This window comes from Eptatretus burgeri, chromosome 3 (genome assembly GCF_056783735.1).
Source record: "Eptatretus burgeri isolate ZD-2024b chromosome 3, Ebu_testis_v1, whole genome shotgun sequence".
Taxonomy (NCBI): domain Eukaryota; kingdom Metazoa; phylum Chordata; class Myxini; order Myxiniformes; family Myxinidae; genus Eptatretus; species Eptatretus burgeri.
The window spans coordinates 112,389,359-112,407,219 of NC_140963.1; the positions used below are offsets into that span (position 1 = coordinate 112,389,359).

The window sequence follows — 17,861 nt, forward strand, 5'->3', positions numbered from 1 at the left end:
TGAGCGAATGCCAACGTTTTACATACATTTTAATACGTTGCCATTGCTGGCTAAATCGTCAAGGTGTGACAGCACCTTTTGACAGAAAAAGAGTGGAGCCACATCCAAAATCTGCCAAAACTTTGGAAAAAAATTATAAAAACTGTGGGACTCATGGATGTTTGGTGTATCCAAAACCCCAGACAACGTCAGTTCACCTGGTTAAGATGTGTGTCCCAGAGACACACTCCAGCCCGGTTAGACAGAATTTATGTCAATGCTACAATGCTTGATAAGATATTAAAATCTGATATCGTGCCTTCTCTTTTCTCTGATCATCTGATTCCAACATTCTCCTTTAAGCTTGCTCTGCAGCAACATGGCAGTCTGTATTGGAAGTTTAACGTCATGTTACTTGAGAATGTTACTTTTTGTGAAGCCTTCCGAGTGTTTTGGAATAGCCTCATCAAACGAAAGAGCAGTTTAAGTAACCCTAGATGTTGTGGGATTAGGCAAAGGCACAGATTGCCGTCTTTTGCCAACAGTTTATTCACTTCTCATCTTTTCAGTGTAAAAAAGGAGAGGATTGTTCAAGAAAAATAAATCGTGAAATTACAATCTGATGTCGCAAACAACCACAATACAACAAATAACCAAATAACAAATAACTGGAAAAAAAGACCCTTTTAAATTATTTTGATTGGATTTCCAAGTGAAAGGTGCAATGAACCGATTACAGATGGATCAGATATATAATTTGGACTCACCAACTTAATTTTTCTTTCATTTGGATAAAAAGAAGACCCATCAAAGGCAAATCGAAACCCGAAAGCTCTCAACTGCGGACATTGTGACATCACAAGATAATATAAAGAAAGAGGTCCATAACTTCTTTACAGACCTGTTTACGGCAAATGATGTTGACAATGATGCGATACAATATTTCACATCTGATCTACCCATGTTAAGCGCTGCTCAAAGGGATCAGCTTGATTCCTTACCTTCCTTGGAAGAGCTTACACTCTCGCTTGCTTCTCTGCTGACTGGAAAATCTCCTGGACTAGACAGACTTCCAGTCGAATTTTACAAATCCTTTTGGTCCTTACTAGGTCCAGAGCATTTGGAGGTCTTTACTAGCTGTTTACAATGTGGTGAGTTGCCAATGAGCTGTCATAGAGCAGTAATTAGTTTATTGCCTAAAAAAGGGGACCCTCAGCTAAATGGTAACTGGCACCCAATCTCTCTTTTAACTTTCGATTATAAAATATTTTCTAAAACCCTAGCTCGACACATCTCCCCCATTCTAGAGTCTTTGATTCAAAGTGTTGTCTTATTGTATCCCCAACAGACAGATACATGATAACATATTCCTAATAAGAGATCTTTGGGATGTGTGTAAAGGTAAATATGATTATCTTGATTTGATTGTGCTCGACCAAGAGAAAGCTTTTGACCGTGTTAATAATGTATATTTTTCAAGGTTCTCGAGTGTTTTGGACTTGGTCCCAGGTTTACCTCCTTTAGAAAACTTTTTCATAATTGCATTTCCTCAGTACTCAGAGTAAACTCTGAACTGACTTCACTTGTAAAGGTTGGAAGGGGTATCCATCAAGGATGTCCTTTGTCTGGCATTTTGTACTCTTTAACTATTGAGCCTCTCCTAATCAAAGTGTGTAGCTTCGTAACTGGATATACAAATCTTCAGATAAAACCTGTGAAAGTTTCTGCCTATGCTGATGATATTTGTGCCATTGTACGCACAAGCAAGGAGATCAAGAAACTGGTGGACTGCTTGAACTATAATGGTTTAGTTTCTTCAGCTGCAATAAACTGGCACAAGTGCCAGGCACTGTGGAAAGGCCCATGCCAGCTGCCCATGCCTGTTCTTCCGGAATGCCTCACCTGGTCCTACAACGGAATAAAGTACCTTGGTGTTTTCATCGGTGATGCAGTAACACAGGCAAAGAATTGGGATGGTCTTGCTGAAGCTCTCAAACAAAAACTGCTGAAATGGAAAGGCTTACTGGCTCTGCTCTCTTCAGGCCCAGTCACACCTTGACGTTTTAGCCAGCAATGGCAACGTATTAAAATGTATGTAAAACGCTGGCTTACCTTGAACTTTTGATGTTTTTTTTAAAGATTCGGACGTATTCATAACGAGTTGGTCATATGCATAACATATTAGTAAAAGACACAGAACGTTTCATTGTCTTATTGATAACTTATACCAACGAATGCTTAGCCTGTTGTCAGCGTTCGCAACCTATGCCCAATGATAGTCTAACTTATGCATAGCGCGCTGCACATATCGCTGACGATCACATGGCGTAGCCTATTAAAAGGCTGCCGCACACGATTCAAATCATAACCGCCGGAGAAATGGAAGTGTCAACATCGCAGTCACACCTTGGCAATCTTGCCAGCGTATGCCGACCTCTGAAAAATGTGTCTAAAACGTTGGGGCACGTCGAATACGGTATGGGTAAGTTTGGTATACGTGAATAGAACGCTAAAGTACGCTATCATACGTCGTAGTAAGTGGAGTACGTCTTGTAATTTTAAACGTGTTAAACATTTTACGACGTACTTGCCGTATGCCTCACATGTTCCGCATGTGATGGGAATAAGTTGTACGCACGATATGCGATAGTTGGCACATGTCAATAAAAGTTACTTGTAAGTTACTCATAAGTCGAAGCATGTCGAGGTAATGGTTAGCGTCAGTGTTCCAGACTCCCTGGTTTTTTTTTGGTTTTTTTTTCTTCGGTATGATGGTGATGTTGACACTTCGATTTCTAGTGTGGTTATAATATAATATAATTAAAAGGCTGCTGCTCAACGATTTAAATCATAACCGCACTAGAAATTGAAGTGTCAACATCACTGTCATACCGAAGAAAAAAACAAAAAAAAACCAGGGAGTCTGGAACACTGACTCTAACCATTACCTTGACGTGTTTTGACTTATGAAAAACTTACAAGTAACGTGTGTCAACGATCGCGTAACGTGCCTACAACTTATGGCCAGCGTTATGCGGAACGTGTGAGTCATACGCTGGCATAAGTCGTAAAATTTCAAGCATGTAAAATTTGAGGACAACCGCAAAGTACAACGATGAAAGCCAGCGTACTACGACGTATGGCAGTGTTTTTCAGCGTGCTCTTAATGTTTCCAAAACTTACCCATAACGTATTCGGCGTGTGCTTGCGTTTTAGACAATTTTTTCAAAAATCGGCATAAGCTGGCTAAAACGTCAAGGTGTGACTGGGTCTTTACCGAGGCCGAATCCTGGTCATCAACAACTGAACAGCATCCCTATTGTGGCACAGGATCAAAGCCATACCACCTGCTAAACTTTTTTGTTGAATATACAGAAAACCATAATAAACTTTTTCTGGAGTGGAAAACACTGGCTCCATCCACAGATTCTGAAATTTCCCTTGGAGGAAGGTAGACAGGGTCCTGTGGGACATTGTGTGCAGGACAATGGCCTTCAGCATCGCCTCAATCTGGCGGCTTCTCTACGGTCCGTCGGACTTAGTTTGGATGTCCACCGCCCCTCTTATCCTTCGTCAAGCTGCTATGCTTGATTATTCATCAGGATTATTTTTTTAATTAATGTGAAATGTATTGATTTGTCCTTGCTTCCCCCTTTTTATAATAGCATTTGTGGTAAGCATATGATAGGTAGGAGTATTGGCTTTAAGATGAGACTGATTGGAGTGGATTGACCCAGGGGAAAAAAAGAAAGAAAGAAAAAAAGCATCAAATTTGTACTAAGCAGTATAGCCCAGCAATGTGTATTCGAGTTGTCTCGCCTGGGTTGGAACCTCGGCCCAGCTATAAACTGCCACCCTGGTGTTTTGCAGCCAGGCGGATGCATCTATGTCTGTAAAGTCACTCAGATGGACGTTAAACTGAACTAGCCAAACCCGCGCTCCGCGTGGTTTCTAAAGTGAGGGTTCGTTAGGACGTCAATATATCCAGTGTTCACAATGTGATTTATAGAATTTCTTGACATACAATGTTTCTTGTTACATTTTTTTGTCAAATGCACTGACTGAGGTAGTCAGCATGTGCAGAAGATGGTTTTACATTGCAGACGCTGTTTTCTAGGAGTGGCATTGCGCCTCTCAGCGGTGACGGTCTGTCGACGACAGACGTAATGCCGTCAGCAAATGACCGATTGTCATGACGTCATTACGCCTCTCAGCGGTGACGTCACACGTCACCATGTAAACTAATGTAAAAATTAGAAAATCGCCCAAAAAAATCCCAAACCTGTCCATCTGGCGCGATCTCACGTAGCCTATGCTGTACAATCCATCCTGCAGTTTTGGAGTAGATACGTCCATAAATATGGCTTAGCCTTAGCGTATTAATATAATGTCTCGTCAAGTCAAATTAGTTGGTCGTTTGAGATTACATGGCGGCCGATGTGAAGAGTACACTTGTAACTCTAAGTACCCTAAACAAATTAGAAAATTCTGCTCTAACCTTCAGGAGGTATTCTATTCATTCATCAGCACAGCCACGCTCCCATGAACAATACAAAAAGTGAGTTGTAAACATTAACCCCATGGACTTTTTCAATAATGATTGAAATTTTATGCACTCTAGTGATGCAGGCCAATTTACCAACTTATTTTTATACGCCCGATATATATATATATATATATATATATATATATATATATATATATATATATATATATATATATCGGGGCGTATTATGTGATACCGGTCGTCCGTTCGTGTCTGTCTGTCTGTCCGTCCGTTCCTGTCCGCACTCTAACTCCGAAAGTTTTCAACTTTCACATTTCATATTTGGTACATAGGTACAGACTGTGGCGACGGTGTGTCATGACATACGTTCGTCATCTAAAGTGGTTGCTGTTTTCCATGTAGTAGCACAATTCTGTATATACCTTCTTGTTCTTCATAAATTGACGTGTTTGAATATATAATTGTGTGTGTGCGTGCGTGCGTGTGTGTGTGTCACAGAGACTTTTTCGCGCGTATATTGTGCTCACTTGCGCTCTTGTTACATCTGTAGTACTGAGACTTGATGATGCAGATGTGATGAGAAAGGTAATTACAGATCTCTTCTGTGTAGGTACCACATGGATGCAGGAACTTGTGGACCAGATCCTGAATGGTGGGGATATGGAGAAATGCCAACGGGCTCCCATCTACAATCGTATACCATTTCTCGAGCTTTCCATTCCTCCACCTCCTCCACTAGGTTGGTTAAACAAAAGTTAGAGCATCATAATTATTGGTAAAAGTATCTGCAGTACTTTTGCTTGAACCAAAGCATTCTGTAACACAAGACCATTGTCTGCATCATTTAATCTTGAGAAATGTTATTTTGTGTTGGCTCATTGTGATTAATCGCAAGTTATACTTTGAATGAAAGATTCATTGCCTTTAATAACTCGCTGCACTTTGAACAAACTGCAGTTATTTCATTTTTCTATAGATTGAAAATTTTGAGAATTTGCAACACATTTCATTGAGAGAATACTGGACTTTTGAAATGACATACAGTAATACACCCCAGAATGCTCGGCATGTATGTGTGGAAACCCCTATAAACCAGGCTCTTCTCTTGTGGACTTCTAGTGTGTGTGTGCGTGCGTGCGTGCGTGCGTGCACGGGCCACCACTCTATTCCATAAATCGGAAATGGTAGGAACTCGACATCTCATTTCTCATATATTTCTATGTTTCCGTGAGTCCGATTTGCATTCCGGAACGCAACAATTACGGTTAACCAACACCAAATTGCCACTCTTTCATTTAAATGATGAAAATTATGTCGAAACAAAAAAAAAAGACTTTCATGCCAGCAACGACTCCTAAAAGCAAAAGCACATTCCCATGTCGAAATAACGGAATATTTAACGTTTTCTGCTCCTCTATCATGCTATCACCGACTTCACAGAAACCCATCCTGTTCAACTCAAAATTTAAGAGAAAATAGTGAAGACTTGCATAACCTTCACAGTAAAAGCCTTGCTTGAGAGAAAGGGTTCCAAAGGGTTTCAAGGGTAATTATAAGGGGTTCTCAAGGGTTCCTAAATTTGTGGCCAGAGTATAGAAATGGTGGGTGGAGTCAGGCGAACTGTCCAACCAATGGGTGGAACACGCAAGCATGGCTTCTTTTATAGTATGGATTACAATCTGTATTGTAGTTACGGAAATGGGATATCTTCATAATCATGTATCATAGTATGTGGAGGATTGTTGGCGATAAGCAATTGGGCTAAGTAGTGTTGATCAATTTATTCAGTTTATCCACAGACTGAAATTCCTTTTAGAAATGCTGACAACCTGTTTAAGTTACAGTCTATCTCTTATGTGATGATTTCTACTTTTATCATGTCGATTAGCTGGGTGTTGGTAACTTCCTCACCAGCCATATGGCACTGCAGCAAAGGACTTCTGTGACTCCATGTGTGTAACTTGGAGTTACAGAAGTGCATATGTAAGCAATCATTCTTTATCTGGGTGCCAAGTTTGAACATTAGTAAATGCATATCTGAGAAATGGTTGAGGACATTGTAGAATAATTTTTAAAGTCATTTGTACAATTGAACATTTATTTAACAATTAACATAAACAAATGCAAACACTCATATGCACATGGAGTGAACTGAATACTGACTTGCTCCAAATCTCTGAAATGCATGGAGAATCTTAGCCCCTTATATTGTTGTGGGCCGGGGTTTGGTGGCGATAAACGACCACAAGGTGGAGCAGTAGAGTCGTCTCCCACCGAACACCCGGAATTTAGGTCGTGACTCTTGGATAAGTCCGAAAGGTCACAGGTCCCTTCGCGGACCGTGGTCGCCAATAATTTGACGGCGTGGGGTTGGGTTAATTGCCTAATTTCAATAAACCCCAGTACCCACGTCATCTAACTACCGGGGAAAACCACACCCTCGACGGACCTCGGGCGGAACGGACCGTTTACTGAGCCCGATCTGGGTGTAAACCGAGTGGGGATTACCAAGATCCGTCGGTCCAAATGAACAATTTATAGCACGAACGGCCTCACTAATTCTCAATACGCACTATGCTGGGTCAATGGGAGAAAGAACAGAAAACGAGCTGGGACATTTAACAGGGGTTTATTTATCAGGGGGGCAGGGGAGCACATAAAGAGCAGAGTTATCTGAATATGAAAATTTAACATGCAATGAACACGGCACGTCTTTATCTCGGCCTCTCAGCTCAGAGGGAAGGCGAGCCGAAGGCAGGGGCCTATTCTTGCACCTGTCCGCCTCGTGCGGTCTGGTCGAGCTTGTCCGGTGGCGGGACTCGAACCTGCCGCCAACAACACAGCACCAAGCACCAGGGACCAGGGAAGATGCAACAGACGCCAGCCAGCAAGGGAACGGACCAGACAAGCACCCGCGGGTAGACGAGAACGCCAGCAGGCAAGACGAGGCTTCTTCTCCTTCTCTTTCTTTACGACGGGGTGAACCTTTTTCTTCTCAACGGGGCAAACCTTCTTTTGTCCTCCACGCCTCCCCACCTCCTCTTATCCTTCCCCTCCCCCGCGGGTCGAGGGAACCGCTCTGAGGTACTCGCCTCTGGATTGGACGAGGGGTTGTTGGGCGACTCGTGGCCACCGTTGATTGGATGAGCTCACAGTGGGCGGAGGGAACCTCACTCCTGTACGTGACACGCTGCACGTGGGTGATGGATGGTGCTGGTGCGAAAACGAAGGGTGAAGATTTAAAGATATACAAAACCTGAATATAAAAGTAACTCGTAGCGCACACACGAAATTCCCATTAGACAGAAGGACGGGACCCTGACTATAAACACATACTTATCGAAATAACTGAACTGTGGGGGCTGCTGTCTGTCTGTGTGCAAATGGCTTCCAGATTCGTAACAATATAATGTTCAGTGAGACATTGTATTTTTATTTTTTCAGACGCTGGCGCCAACTTTGCCAGGTTTTGACATCCTCCAGATGGAGCTTATCTTCGGCCTTCATACAGCCCCAGCTTGACTTGGTTGAATGGTCATCACATATATTTCAAATCCAGACGTGTTAATTCCTTCTTGGCACAGAATGACCCACAGAATGATAGAACGACGTCAAACACAACTCTTTAGGGTATTGTGATAGATTTCTAGGGTATGTAGGTCAAAAGTCAGTCTGCTTCAAACAGACTGGGGAAATATACTCCCTTGAAGCAATTTGACCTCAGTGAATACATCTGGACATTTTCTTTAGAAACACATTCCAGTTGTACTGGTCATATTCCCTATCCAGCTTGTCATATTCCCTATACCACACGGACATGCACACGCACACACACGCACACACACGCACACACACGCGCACACACACACACACACACACACACACACACACACACACACACACACACACACACACACACACACACACACACACACACACACACACACACACACACACACACACACACACACACACACTAAAAAAACATATGCAGACAACAAACAAATAATCACAGCACATAAAATCCCAGAATCCAGCATGATCTGTGATCAAATGGGAATGACATACCAGAAATTGCTATTTTTAATGAAAATAAGTTATCAAATATATATTGGACGAAACAAATTTTTAAGAAGTAATGACTCATTATGTTGTACGTATGTAACAACACAGAACATCTCTTCCGACCACATCACTTTCCCAAACGCATCGCTTCCTGCACCCACTTTACCCAGTCACACCCAGCTCTTCCTGGACTCTGTGTCCTTTTCTCCTGACAAGGTGGAGAGCTTGCTGTCAAACCTCGACTCAAATTCTGCAACCAGTCCAGACGGCATCAGCCCACCTGTTCTAAAAACCTGCTCTTCTGCTCTTGCTCACCCTCTCTCTGTTCAATTCACCCTCTGATTTGCTCAAAGTCATCTACTTGGAAATCAGCAAACATCACTGCCCTGCATAACAAAGGTGCAAAAACAGATCCTTGCAACTACAGACTAATCAGCCTTCCCCCAATCAGCAAGGTTATGGAATCCATCATCGCTTCAGACATTAAATCCTTCCTCTTCTCCAATTTACTTTATTGGCTTTATTTACGATCATCAATTTGGTTTCAGACCAGGTCACTCTTCCTTGGACATGCTGCTTCTGCTCTCCCAACAATGGATGGAAGTCCTCAACGCCAGACATGAAATCAGTCATATCCCAAGACATATCACGTGCTTTTGACAAGGTCTGGCACCCTGCCCTGCTCACCAAGCTCTCTTCCTCTGGGATCCAAGGCCATCTCCACTCATGGCTCGCAGACTTCCTCTCCTGCCGCAGCCAACGTGTGGCCCGAAATGGAGTTCTCTCATTCCCTCTTCCTGTCCTGGCTGAAGTTCTTCAAGGCAGCGTTCTAGGCCCTGTTCTTTTTCTGGTTTTCATCAATGATCTCTCTGACTCTCTGGAAAATCCTCTTTATCTCTTTGCTGATGACTCCACCCTCTGCCGTAACATCTATCATCCCTCAGACCGGCAAGCAGCAGCTTCTTCGCCCTCTGCAGATCTGGGTATAATCACAAACTGGTCCAACACATGGAACATGTCTTTCAATCCTGACAAATCTCACACTCTCACTTTGTCTCTCTGAAAGGACCGTTTGGAACCCCCCCCCCCACCCCATCTACTTTCTCAACAATCTGCTGGAAGAAGTCCTTTCATTCAAGCTTCTGGGTCTCACTATCTGACATGATCTTTCCTGAGAAAGCCACGTTTCCAACCTGGCCTCCAAAGCCAGTCACAGACTGGGAATCCTCCATCGTGCAAAGTCCTTCCTCGGCCCACCTAAGCTCCTGGCGACATGCAAAACTTTTGTCCGCAGCGTGATGGAGTACTGCTCTCCCCTCTGGGCTGGTGCTCCTGCCTCTCACCTTTCTCGGCTTCACGCTGTGGAAACCAAGGCATTTTGAATCATTGGCATCTCCCGCAATGAGGCTGTGTCTTTCGGCCTCTCACTCTCTCACCGCAGGCAGGCTGGTGGTCTTTCTGTCTCCCCACCCCGCTCTGTCTGCTATATTTCCCTCCTATATTTCCGCAAGGCGCTCAAGGTCCACTCGCAACCCCCTTCTGGTAAAACTACCAAAATCACGAAGCACTGCTCACCTTCACTCTTTCATTCCTCTTTTTTCCCGCCTTTGGAATAAACTCCCACACTCTGTTAAATCCCATTCTTCCCTCTAGGCCTTCAAAACAGCCATTCATCACCACGTCTTATCTTCCCCCATCCAAATCCTCGATCTTTTCTACCCCCATTAATCTACATCAAACCCATCTCCTTCAAATTCCCTGCTTTCCTTCCTGAAAGTCCCTGTAATGTCCATCTTGTATATCCCGTGTTCCCCACCCCATTCCTCTCCCTTCCACAGATCTCCTAATGTCTCTGTTCCCCACTGTTTTGTCCTTCCCACGCCCCTCTTGTATCATGCCCCCCTTGCTGTGCGTTGTGTGTTAGCTCTCATACAAGCATGCGTTAGCTGTTAGCCTTTACAATGTAGACAAAAAAAACAAAAACAAAACTATAACTGTGTGGTGGAACACTACCTGGCACCCGCTATAAACCTATACTTGTATGGGTTGTTTTAAAGCATTGGGATCCAGAAAAGTCGAGGAATACAAAGATTTACCTCTTTACATTTAATACCAAAATTATTAACTAAAACTTCCTGATGCTCAGAGATAATATCTTGGAATGACTTATGAAGAGGAACATATGTGCTATTTACAAAACTAGTGAAAGTAACCGTATCAATGTCTAACTCTCTTAATAAAACCTCGACATAAAACATTTTACAAACCCCAACAAAATTATTAGTAGCCTTATCCACTGGAGCTATTATGTAGCTATATTGGAGATCCTGAATGTCTTTACGAACACTCAGCTTGTTCAACACTGGTTTAGACCGACCCAGTGAAAGCAAGCCTCGACTCCTAAAAAAAATTTAATCCTATTATCTGAGACTTCCACAACTCTATTAAACCATGCATTAAAACTGTTTACAGATAACTTAAAGTTGATGTGCATTTTGTTAACAAAATTAGAGACAGAATCCACAACTTAAGACCTAATGCAGCTCCAAGGTTGAGTTGCTGGTTCCCTATATTTAGCTCCCATTTTCATCACATCCCTAATTTCACGATTACTAATTATATTCAAATCCCCAGAAACTACATGTCCACAAGGACCATATAAAAAAGGGGGAGATGAACTTGCAGAGTCAGCTTCCAAAATGTTCTTTACTCTACCGACATGAAGAGTTTTAAGAAATTTACCTAAATTGAATGATTGTCCTATGGTCTTGGTGAAAGTGAAATAAACCTTCAATGGGGTTTCACTCCCTAACTTTAACTTGTAATAAACTCTTTACACTAGTATCCCTACACATTGAATGAAGCCAAAGCCTATCTACCTGCTTTCTGGAAAAATCACAAACTAAGAACTCGTGGATACTATCAACTTTGGGAGTAGACTTCTTTACCAGAACCCTGTTACAAAAAGCTTCGATCAAAAACGAGCACATGTCATATGAACCTGCTAAACTCTGGAGAATATGTAGCTTAAACTTGTTTGGAACATGACTTCAGAAGAACATAAAAATCATGAAAAACCTTTAAGTTTCTCAATTATCCCTGAAATTTCCATTTTTGCAGCTGTATGACACTAACTACGACACCCATAACCTATGGGTCTCCTGATTGGATTAGTAAAATACTCGTTAACAAAAACATGACCTTCAGAAACTGACCCAGTACCTTGTACCCTGTCATTAAGGCCCAAAGGATATATCACACATAGTGTCCTGATCCAAAAATTCTCTCTGCACCCTCGCACAACATTACACTCGTCTTTATTATCAAAATTATCAACATCAACTGAGTCTATAATTTGAATAGAACAATGACTAAAAACATGCCGAACTTCATTGAAATTATTATATAAATTAGTCTTAAAGCATACAGTATATAAATAATGGATTCCAAAAGAATATACTGTCCTGTACTCCCATAAAACAAAATGTAATTGCTGAAATTCGGAAATAAAATCGTGTCCTATGACTTTTAGCTCCAATCCCAAATTCATATGACATGCCTCAGGCCGAGATATTGCATGCACGTGCTGAATAGGAAAGAAATGCAGGCATCCAGTTTCGAGGATAGACTCCAGTCGGATGGACAGCTTGTGTTGGAAAATGCTGAAAACAGGAAAGAAATGCTACCTGGTTGGGATGGAGGATGTAAAGGGAGATGGAGAAGCAAGCTTAGAAACAGAGGGGCAGAGGAAAACAGCCCTCTCCCTTACCAGAAAGTGTTTGAGTCTGAAATGTTGTTTCCTTGTTTTGGCATTAGTGCTGCAACATGGAGACTGGCTGGGAATGCCAGCGAGATTGACTGCTTCATGCGCTCTCTTTGATGATTGGTCCATCTGGCAATACCCCTCAATATCAAAAAAATATGTTGGAGTTGGGGGAGTCCCAACACTTGTTTGTTTGCAATTTATTTTTGTTCATCAGTCCATGTCTCATCCTTCTCCTTTATTTTTTCAGCCCCTCTCTCCCTCTCGGTGTTTTTATTACCTCCGCCACCAAAGGCGGATATACAGGTTGTTTTCACGCCCGTCTGTCTATCCTGTTTTTTTGTCTGTGAGCACGATATCAAAAAAGTTATGGACGGATTCAGACGAAACTTGGTGGACAGGCTGGGTGAACAACGAGGACGAATTGTTTAGATTTTGGTGGATCCGAATCCGGATACTAGAAATTTAGTGATTCTTCACTATTGAAAGATGGCGCCAAAAACAATATATAACACGACATCTCAAAGTTATGGCCAGATTTGGATGAAACTCGGTGGATCGGTTGGGTGTGTGACAAGGACGAATTGATTCGATTTTGCTGTATCCGGATACGAGAATGTTTTAATTTTTGGAAGCGATTCTTTGAAAGTGACACAACCCTAACATTAATGGGGTGACTTTGCATGAATGGGGAAAATATAGCTTGTCGACTTGGTTGTCAATGTTTGAGGGAAATTTATATCCTTGGATAAAGTGCAGAAAATGCCTACAGCCCCTTAAAAAGAAAATGCACCCTTATTGGTCCAAAAGCTTATCTGTGATTTTCTTACACATACTAGTCATATATGCAGCACAAAGAATTAGCTTATCTGCAATATGGCTTGTAGCAAGGTATTATGTACACATTTAGGACACGGGGGACCAAAAAATAAAAGTCATTGTATGATTAAGTTTTGCACATCATTTGTTAGCCAACATCATGGGGATTCAGGATCTATTTGGGAAGAGCTTAATTCTTCCTCTTTCTATTGCTCTGACAGGGTCAAAGTTGGTTATCAATTATATCTGTATCAAGGAACCACTCATATCATTCTAAAATTGGTCTGATGGCTTAGATATGTATTATACACTAATTGGAAACCACACAGATGGAGAATATTTGGTTTACCTGATATTTGACCTTGAGCAAATAGGTCAAGGTCATATGAAATTAACAAATTGATCAGTGTTCATTCAGGTCATAAATATATATGCACATATACTTAACCATACAAATACATGCTGTGATGAACCAAACTAACATCTTAGGATTAAAAGTGCAGATTTCTTTAAAATGTTACATACTTCCTAACGACCTTTGATGTTCTGTATACTGAACACAAACTGGCCTTTGGTATTGATTTTTATATCATAGGGCCATCTTGGTAAACTTATTCTATGGTTATAAAATGTTGTAGCAGTTTGATAAATGCAATTTGTTACGTACTTCCTAACATTTTTGACCCAATCATGGAAGTGAACCTAAAAAACTGGTATGTAGTAATGATCCATGTTGAAACTTGCCATCTTAAATCATCACTTTATGCAGAAGTAAATTGCTATTTAAGATGTTCTATCAGATGCATTTCAAATTTCTGGAATAAGATTTTGTAAGCTTCACTATGACTGGGTGAAATTTTGCAAAATCTGAGATTTTACATATTTGAAGGTGCCAAGATATGCAGAAGGTCATAAGAAATGTACTGTTTTGAGGAATTGTTCTATTCTTATGTATAATGATATATAGCAAACAAAAAAAAAATGCATTTTCAACCATTTTGGACAACATATACAATCATACATGTAACCCATTTCTAAAAAATGAGCTATAAAAATGGAATAAATCGCCTGTGTTTGGATAAAAAAAAACATGCTTTGTAAGCAACTATATCCATAGGACCCACAGCAAAGTATACATTTTCTGAAAGCACAGACAATTGGGCATTATATAACATTAACATTGTTTATCTTATTAAAACTGGGTTCAATTTCTAAGCTTTCTCCTCATTTAGGACCACAGTGTACACAATACCATGCTACAAGCCATATGTTATGATACGACCCCATTTTTATAACATTTTGTACTTTATGACATCTGATTTAAATCTGACTTATGTTTATTGTGGTTTTCAGGTGTGGAGGTTATTGAAGGAATGGCCTCTCCTCGAGTTATTAAGACTCACCTTCGTGCTGACTTACTGCCACAATCCTTCTGGGAGCAGAAATGCAAGGTAATGCATGCATTGACCTCTGAGTGCTGTTAATGGGTTGGCAGGATGGCCTAAAGGTTCACACACTCACCTCTCAACTGTCTACCCTGGATTTGAATACCAACCCAGCTGTAAACTTTCAGCTATAAATTAAGTGCTGTTTATTAGTCCACAATGGTTCTATTTAATCTTCTTTTTCAGATGATTTACGTTGCTCGGAACATCAAGGATGTCATCGTTTCCAATTACTATTTCCATCGTATGTCATTATTTTTGCCCAAACCCGGAACCTGGGAGCAGTTTTTGCAAAAGTCCCTGGCTGGAGAAGGTGAGGGCAGATGATTATCTGGCGTCGAGAAAATATTGCTGACATTTGTGTTGGTTTGTTTCATCGTCATGATACTATCAGAGAGACTTCACTTTTGCTTCACCTGGATATTGGGACTTTTTTTTATTGGAATAAAATATTTAGTATTCTATTACTTGGCTTTGATGATGGAAACAATTCATTTTGCCAACTATTCCTTGACTACAGGGACAATTAATTTTCTCAACCAAATATTGAGGTACACAAATCACCAATGGAAAGGTGAAGTGATTTTGGCATTCTTGCTTTGGATTCGTGCCCTCCATAATGTGATGAGCTCAAAATGGACTTTGCTTTGCAGATGAGGCCAAGGTAGTGGCCAGCTTGATGTGCGTGACAGATTGTGAGGCCATAGAGCTCTTGGTATTGCATCTCTTTTAGGGTTGGTTAATATAATCTGGGCAGTCAGACAGCTGATCCTTTCTGCCAAAATTGCAAATTCCTTCTCGAACCTACAGGGCACCGCATTAGCGGCACCCCCATATCCTGCATATGATGGGAGGAGACAGAAAATGAATGTGTGTCCTCTGGTAGAATTGAGATGTAGTAGAGGGGTGAACAGGGTGGGGATGTCAGGGGAGACGACTCGCTTGCATTCATTAATAGTTTTTTTTTTTTTGTTAGGGTTAGGCTCATGTGAGAGGCTCATGTGAGAGCGAACACACAACACACATCATGGGGGACATGAGACAAGAGCGGAGGGAGTGGGAGGGACAAAACAATGGGGAACAGAGACATTTGGAGATCTGTGGAAGGGACAGGGATGGGACGGGGAACATGGGGAATAGAAGATGGACATTACAGAGACTTTCAGGAAGGAAAGCAGGTAATTTGAAGGAGGTGGGCTTGGGTGGATTATCGGGGGTAGAAAAGATCGAGGATTTGGATAGGTGGTGGTGAACAGCTCTTTTGAAGGCCTGGAGGGAAAAATGGGAATGAATAGAGTGAGGGCATTGCTTCCAAAGGCGGGGAAAAAAGAGGAATGAAAGAGTGAAGGTGAGCAGTGATTCGTGATTTTGGTAGTTTTACCAGAAGGGGGTTGTTGGCGGACCTTGGGCGCCCTGTGGAAATGTGGTGGGGACAAATTGGAGAGAGAGAAGGGGGGCAGGGGCGAGGCTGGAGAAGAGACGGTAGAAGACAAAAAGACCACCGACCATCCTGCGGTGAGAGAGTGAGAGGCCCAAAGACTCAGCCTCATTGCGGGAGATACCAATGATCCGAAATGCCTTGGTTTCTACAGCGTGAAGCCGAGAAAGGTGGGAGGCAGGAGCACCAGTCCAGAGGGGAGAGCAGTACTCCATCAGCTTGCAGACAAAAGCTTTGTAAGTGGTCAGGAGCTCAGGTGGGCCAAGGAAGGACTTTGCACGACGGAGGATTCCCAGTTGGCGACTGGCTTTGGAGGCAAGATTTGAAATGTGGCTTTCCCAGGAAAGGTCATGGCAGATAGTGAGACCCAGAAGCTTGAAAGAAAGGACTTCTTACAGAGGATTGTTGAGAAAGTGGATGGGGGGGGGGGGTTCGAAACGGTCCTTTCAAAGAGACATAGTGAGAGTGTGAGATTTGTCTGGATTGAAAGACATTTTCCACGTGTTGGACCAGTTTGTGATTTTATCCAGATCTGCAGTGAGCGAAGAAGCTGCTGCTTGCCAGTCTGAGGGATGACCGATGGTACGGCAGACGGTGGAGTCACCAGAGAAGAGATAAAGAGGATTTTCCAGAGAGTCAGAGAGATCATTGATGAAAACCAGAAAAAGAACAGGGCCCAGAACGCTACCTTGAGGAACTCCAGCCTGGACAGGAAGGGGGAATGAAAGAACTCCATTTAGGGCCACACGGTGACTGCGACAGGAGAGGAAGTCTGCGAGCCATCAGTGGAGATGGCCTTGGACACCACAGGAAGAGAGTTTGGTGAGCAGGGCAGGGTGTCAGACTGTGTTAAAAGCACGTGACACAACTAACACTACGGAAGTGTAATGTTGAAGGTTATGAGTCGACTTGTTATTCCGAATTCACAGTGGAAATACCAAAGTGATTAGAGTATGGCTAAAAGTGGTCAAAGGCATTGATTAGTAGTATTGACCATTGTATCGGAAAATTTACGATGGGCCTAGGATTCCATAGAACTGTGTTTTAATCTCATTTTGTTTTGTAGTGTTATGGGGCTCCTGGTTTGAACACGTGAAGGAATGGTGGTCTCGTCGAGAAAAGGCTGATATCCTCTTCGTCTTCTATGAGGACATGAAAGAGGTGATTTCTAAATTTGAATTTAGCTTAGAGAGGGTAAATACAATCCAACACTGCACAATAAACTCTTCCATTGCACAAAAATCTTCTCGGAACTTCTCGGCTGTACTTTGCAGGATCTGGCCCATGAGACTGACCGTGTCGCCTCTTTCCTCGATCGGAAGCTGTCCTCAGAGCAGATTGCTTCAGTGGTGCGAAACACTACATTTGAGACCATGAGAGAGAATCCAATGACCAATTACACCACCATAAAGGAAAGAATTTGGAACATGAACGTCTCACCGTTTATGCGCAAAGGTACACGTACGAGCCTTGGATTGCTGATGTAAAATGGAGCACTCTCCCAACATGCTAATTAACATTGCTCGACTCCCATTTTGCCAAATCATCTTCATTGTTTTCTCTGTCCTTTGTTCCATCAGGGGAAGTGGGTGATTGGAAGCATCACTTTACAGTAGCACAGAATGAGTTACTGAATCAGCTCATCACCGAACACCTGAAAGACACATTCTTGAACTTTCGCTACGAACTGAGAGGATGATGTGAGATGCTTGAGCAAATACGTTACCATTTCAACCATTTTCCTGCAAACTAGTTGTTGTGATTATTGTGGAAATCATAAAAAAAATAAATGTCATAACTTGACCTTTAATGCTCACTGTTCTCATTTTTTAAGTCAAATGTTTT

At 42.1% G+C, this 17,861-nt stretch overlaps 1 protein-coding gene across 2 annotated transcripts in view; it reads left to right on the forward strand.

Annotated features, from left to right (window-relative positions):
* Positions 1-17,819, forward strand: part of LOC147030747 (sulfotransferase 1C2-like) — a 30,423-nt gene extending 12,604 nt beyond the window's left edge. For both annotated transcript variants that reach the window (XM_085875117.1, XM_085875118.1), the window contains exons 3-8: positions 5,097-5,225; positions 14,487-14,584; positions 14,765-14,891; positions 17,083-17,177; positions 17,291-17,471; positions 17,597-17,819. In XM_085875117.1, coding sequence (XP_085731243.1) covers positions 5,097-5,225; positions 14,487-14,584; positions 14,765-14,891; positions 17,083-17,177; positions 17,291-17,471; positions 17,597-17,715 — 749 coding nt within the window. In that variant the 3' untranslated portion in view covers positions 17,716-17,819. The remainder of the gene's footprint in view (positions 1-5,096; positions 5,226-14,486; positions 14,585-14,764; positions 14,892-17,082; positions 17,178-17,290; positions 17,472-17,596) is intronic.
* The last annotated feature ends 42 nt before the right edge of the window (positions 17,820-17,861 follow it).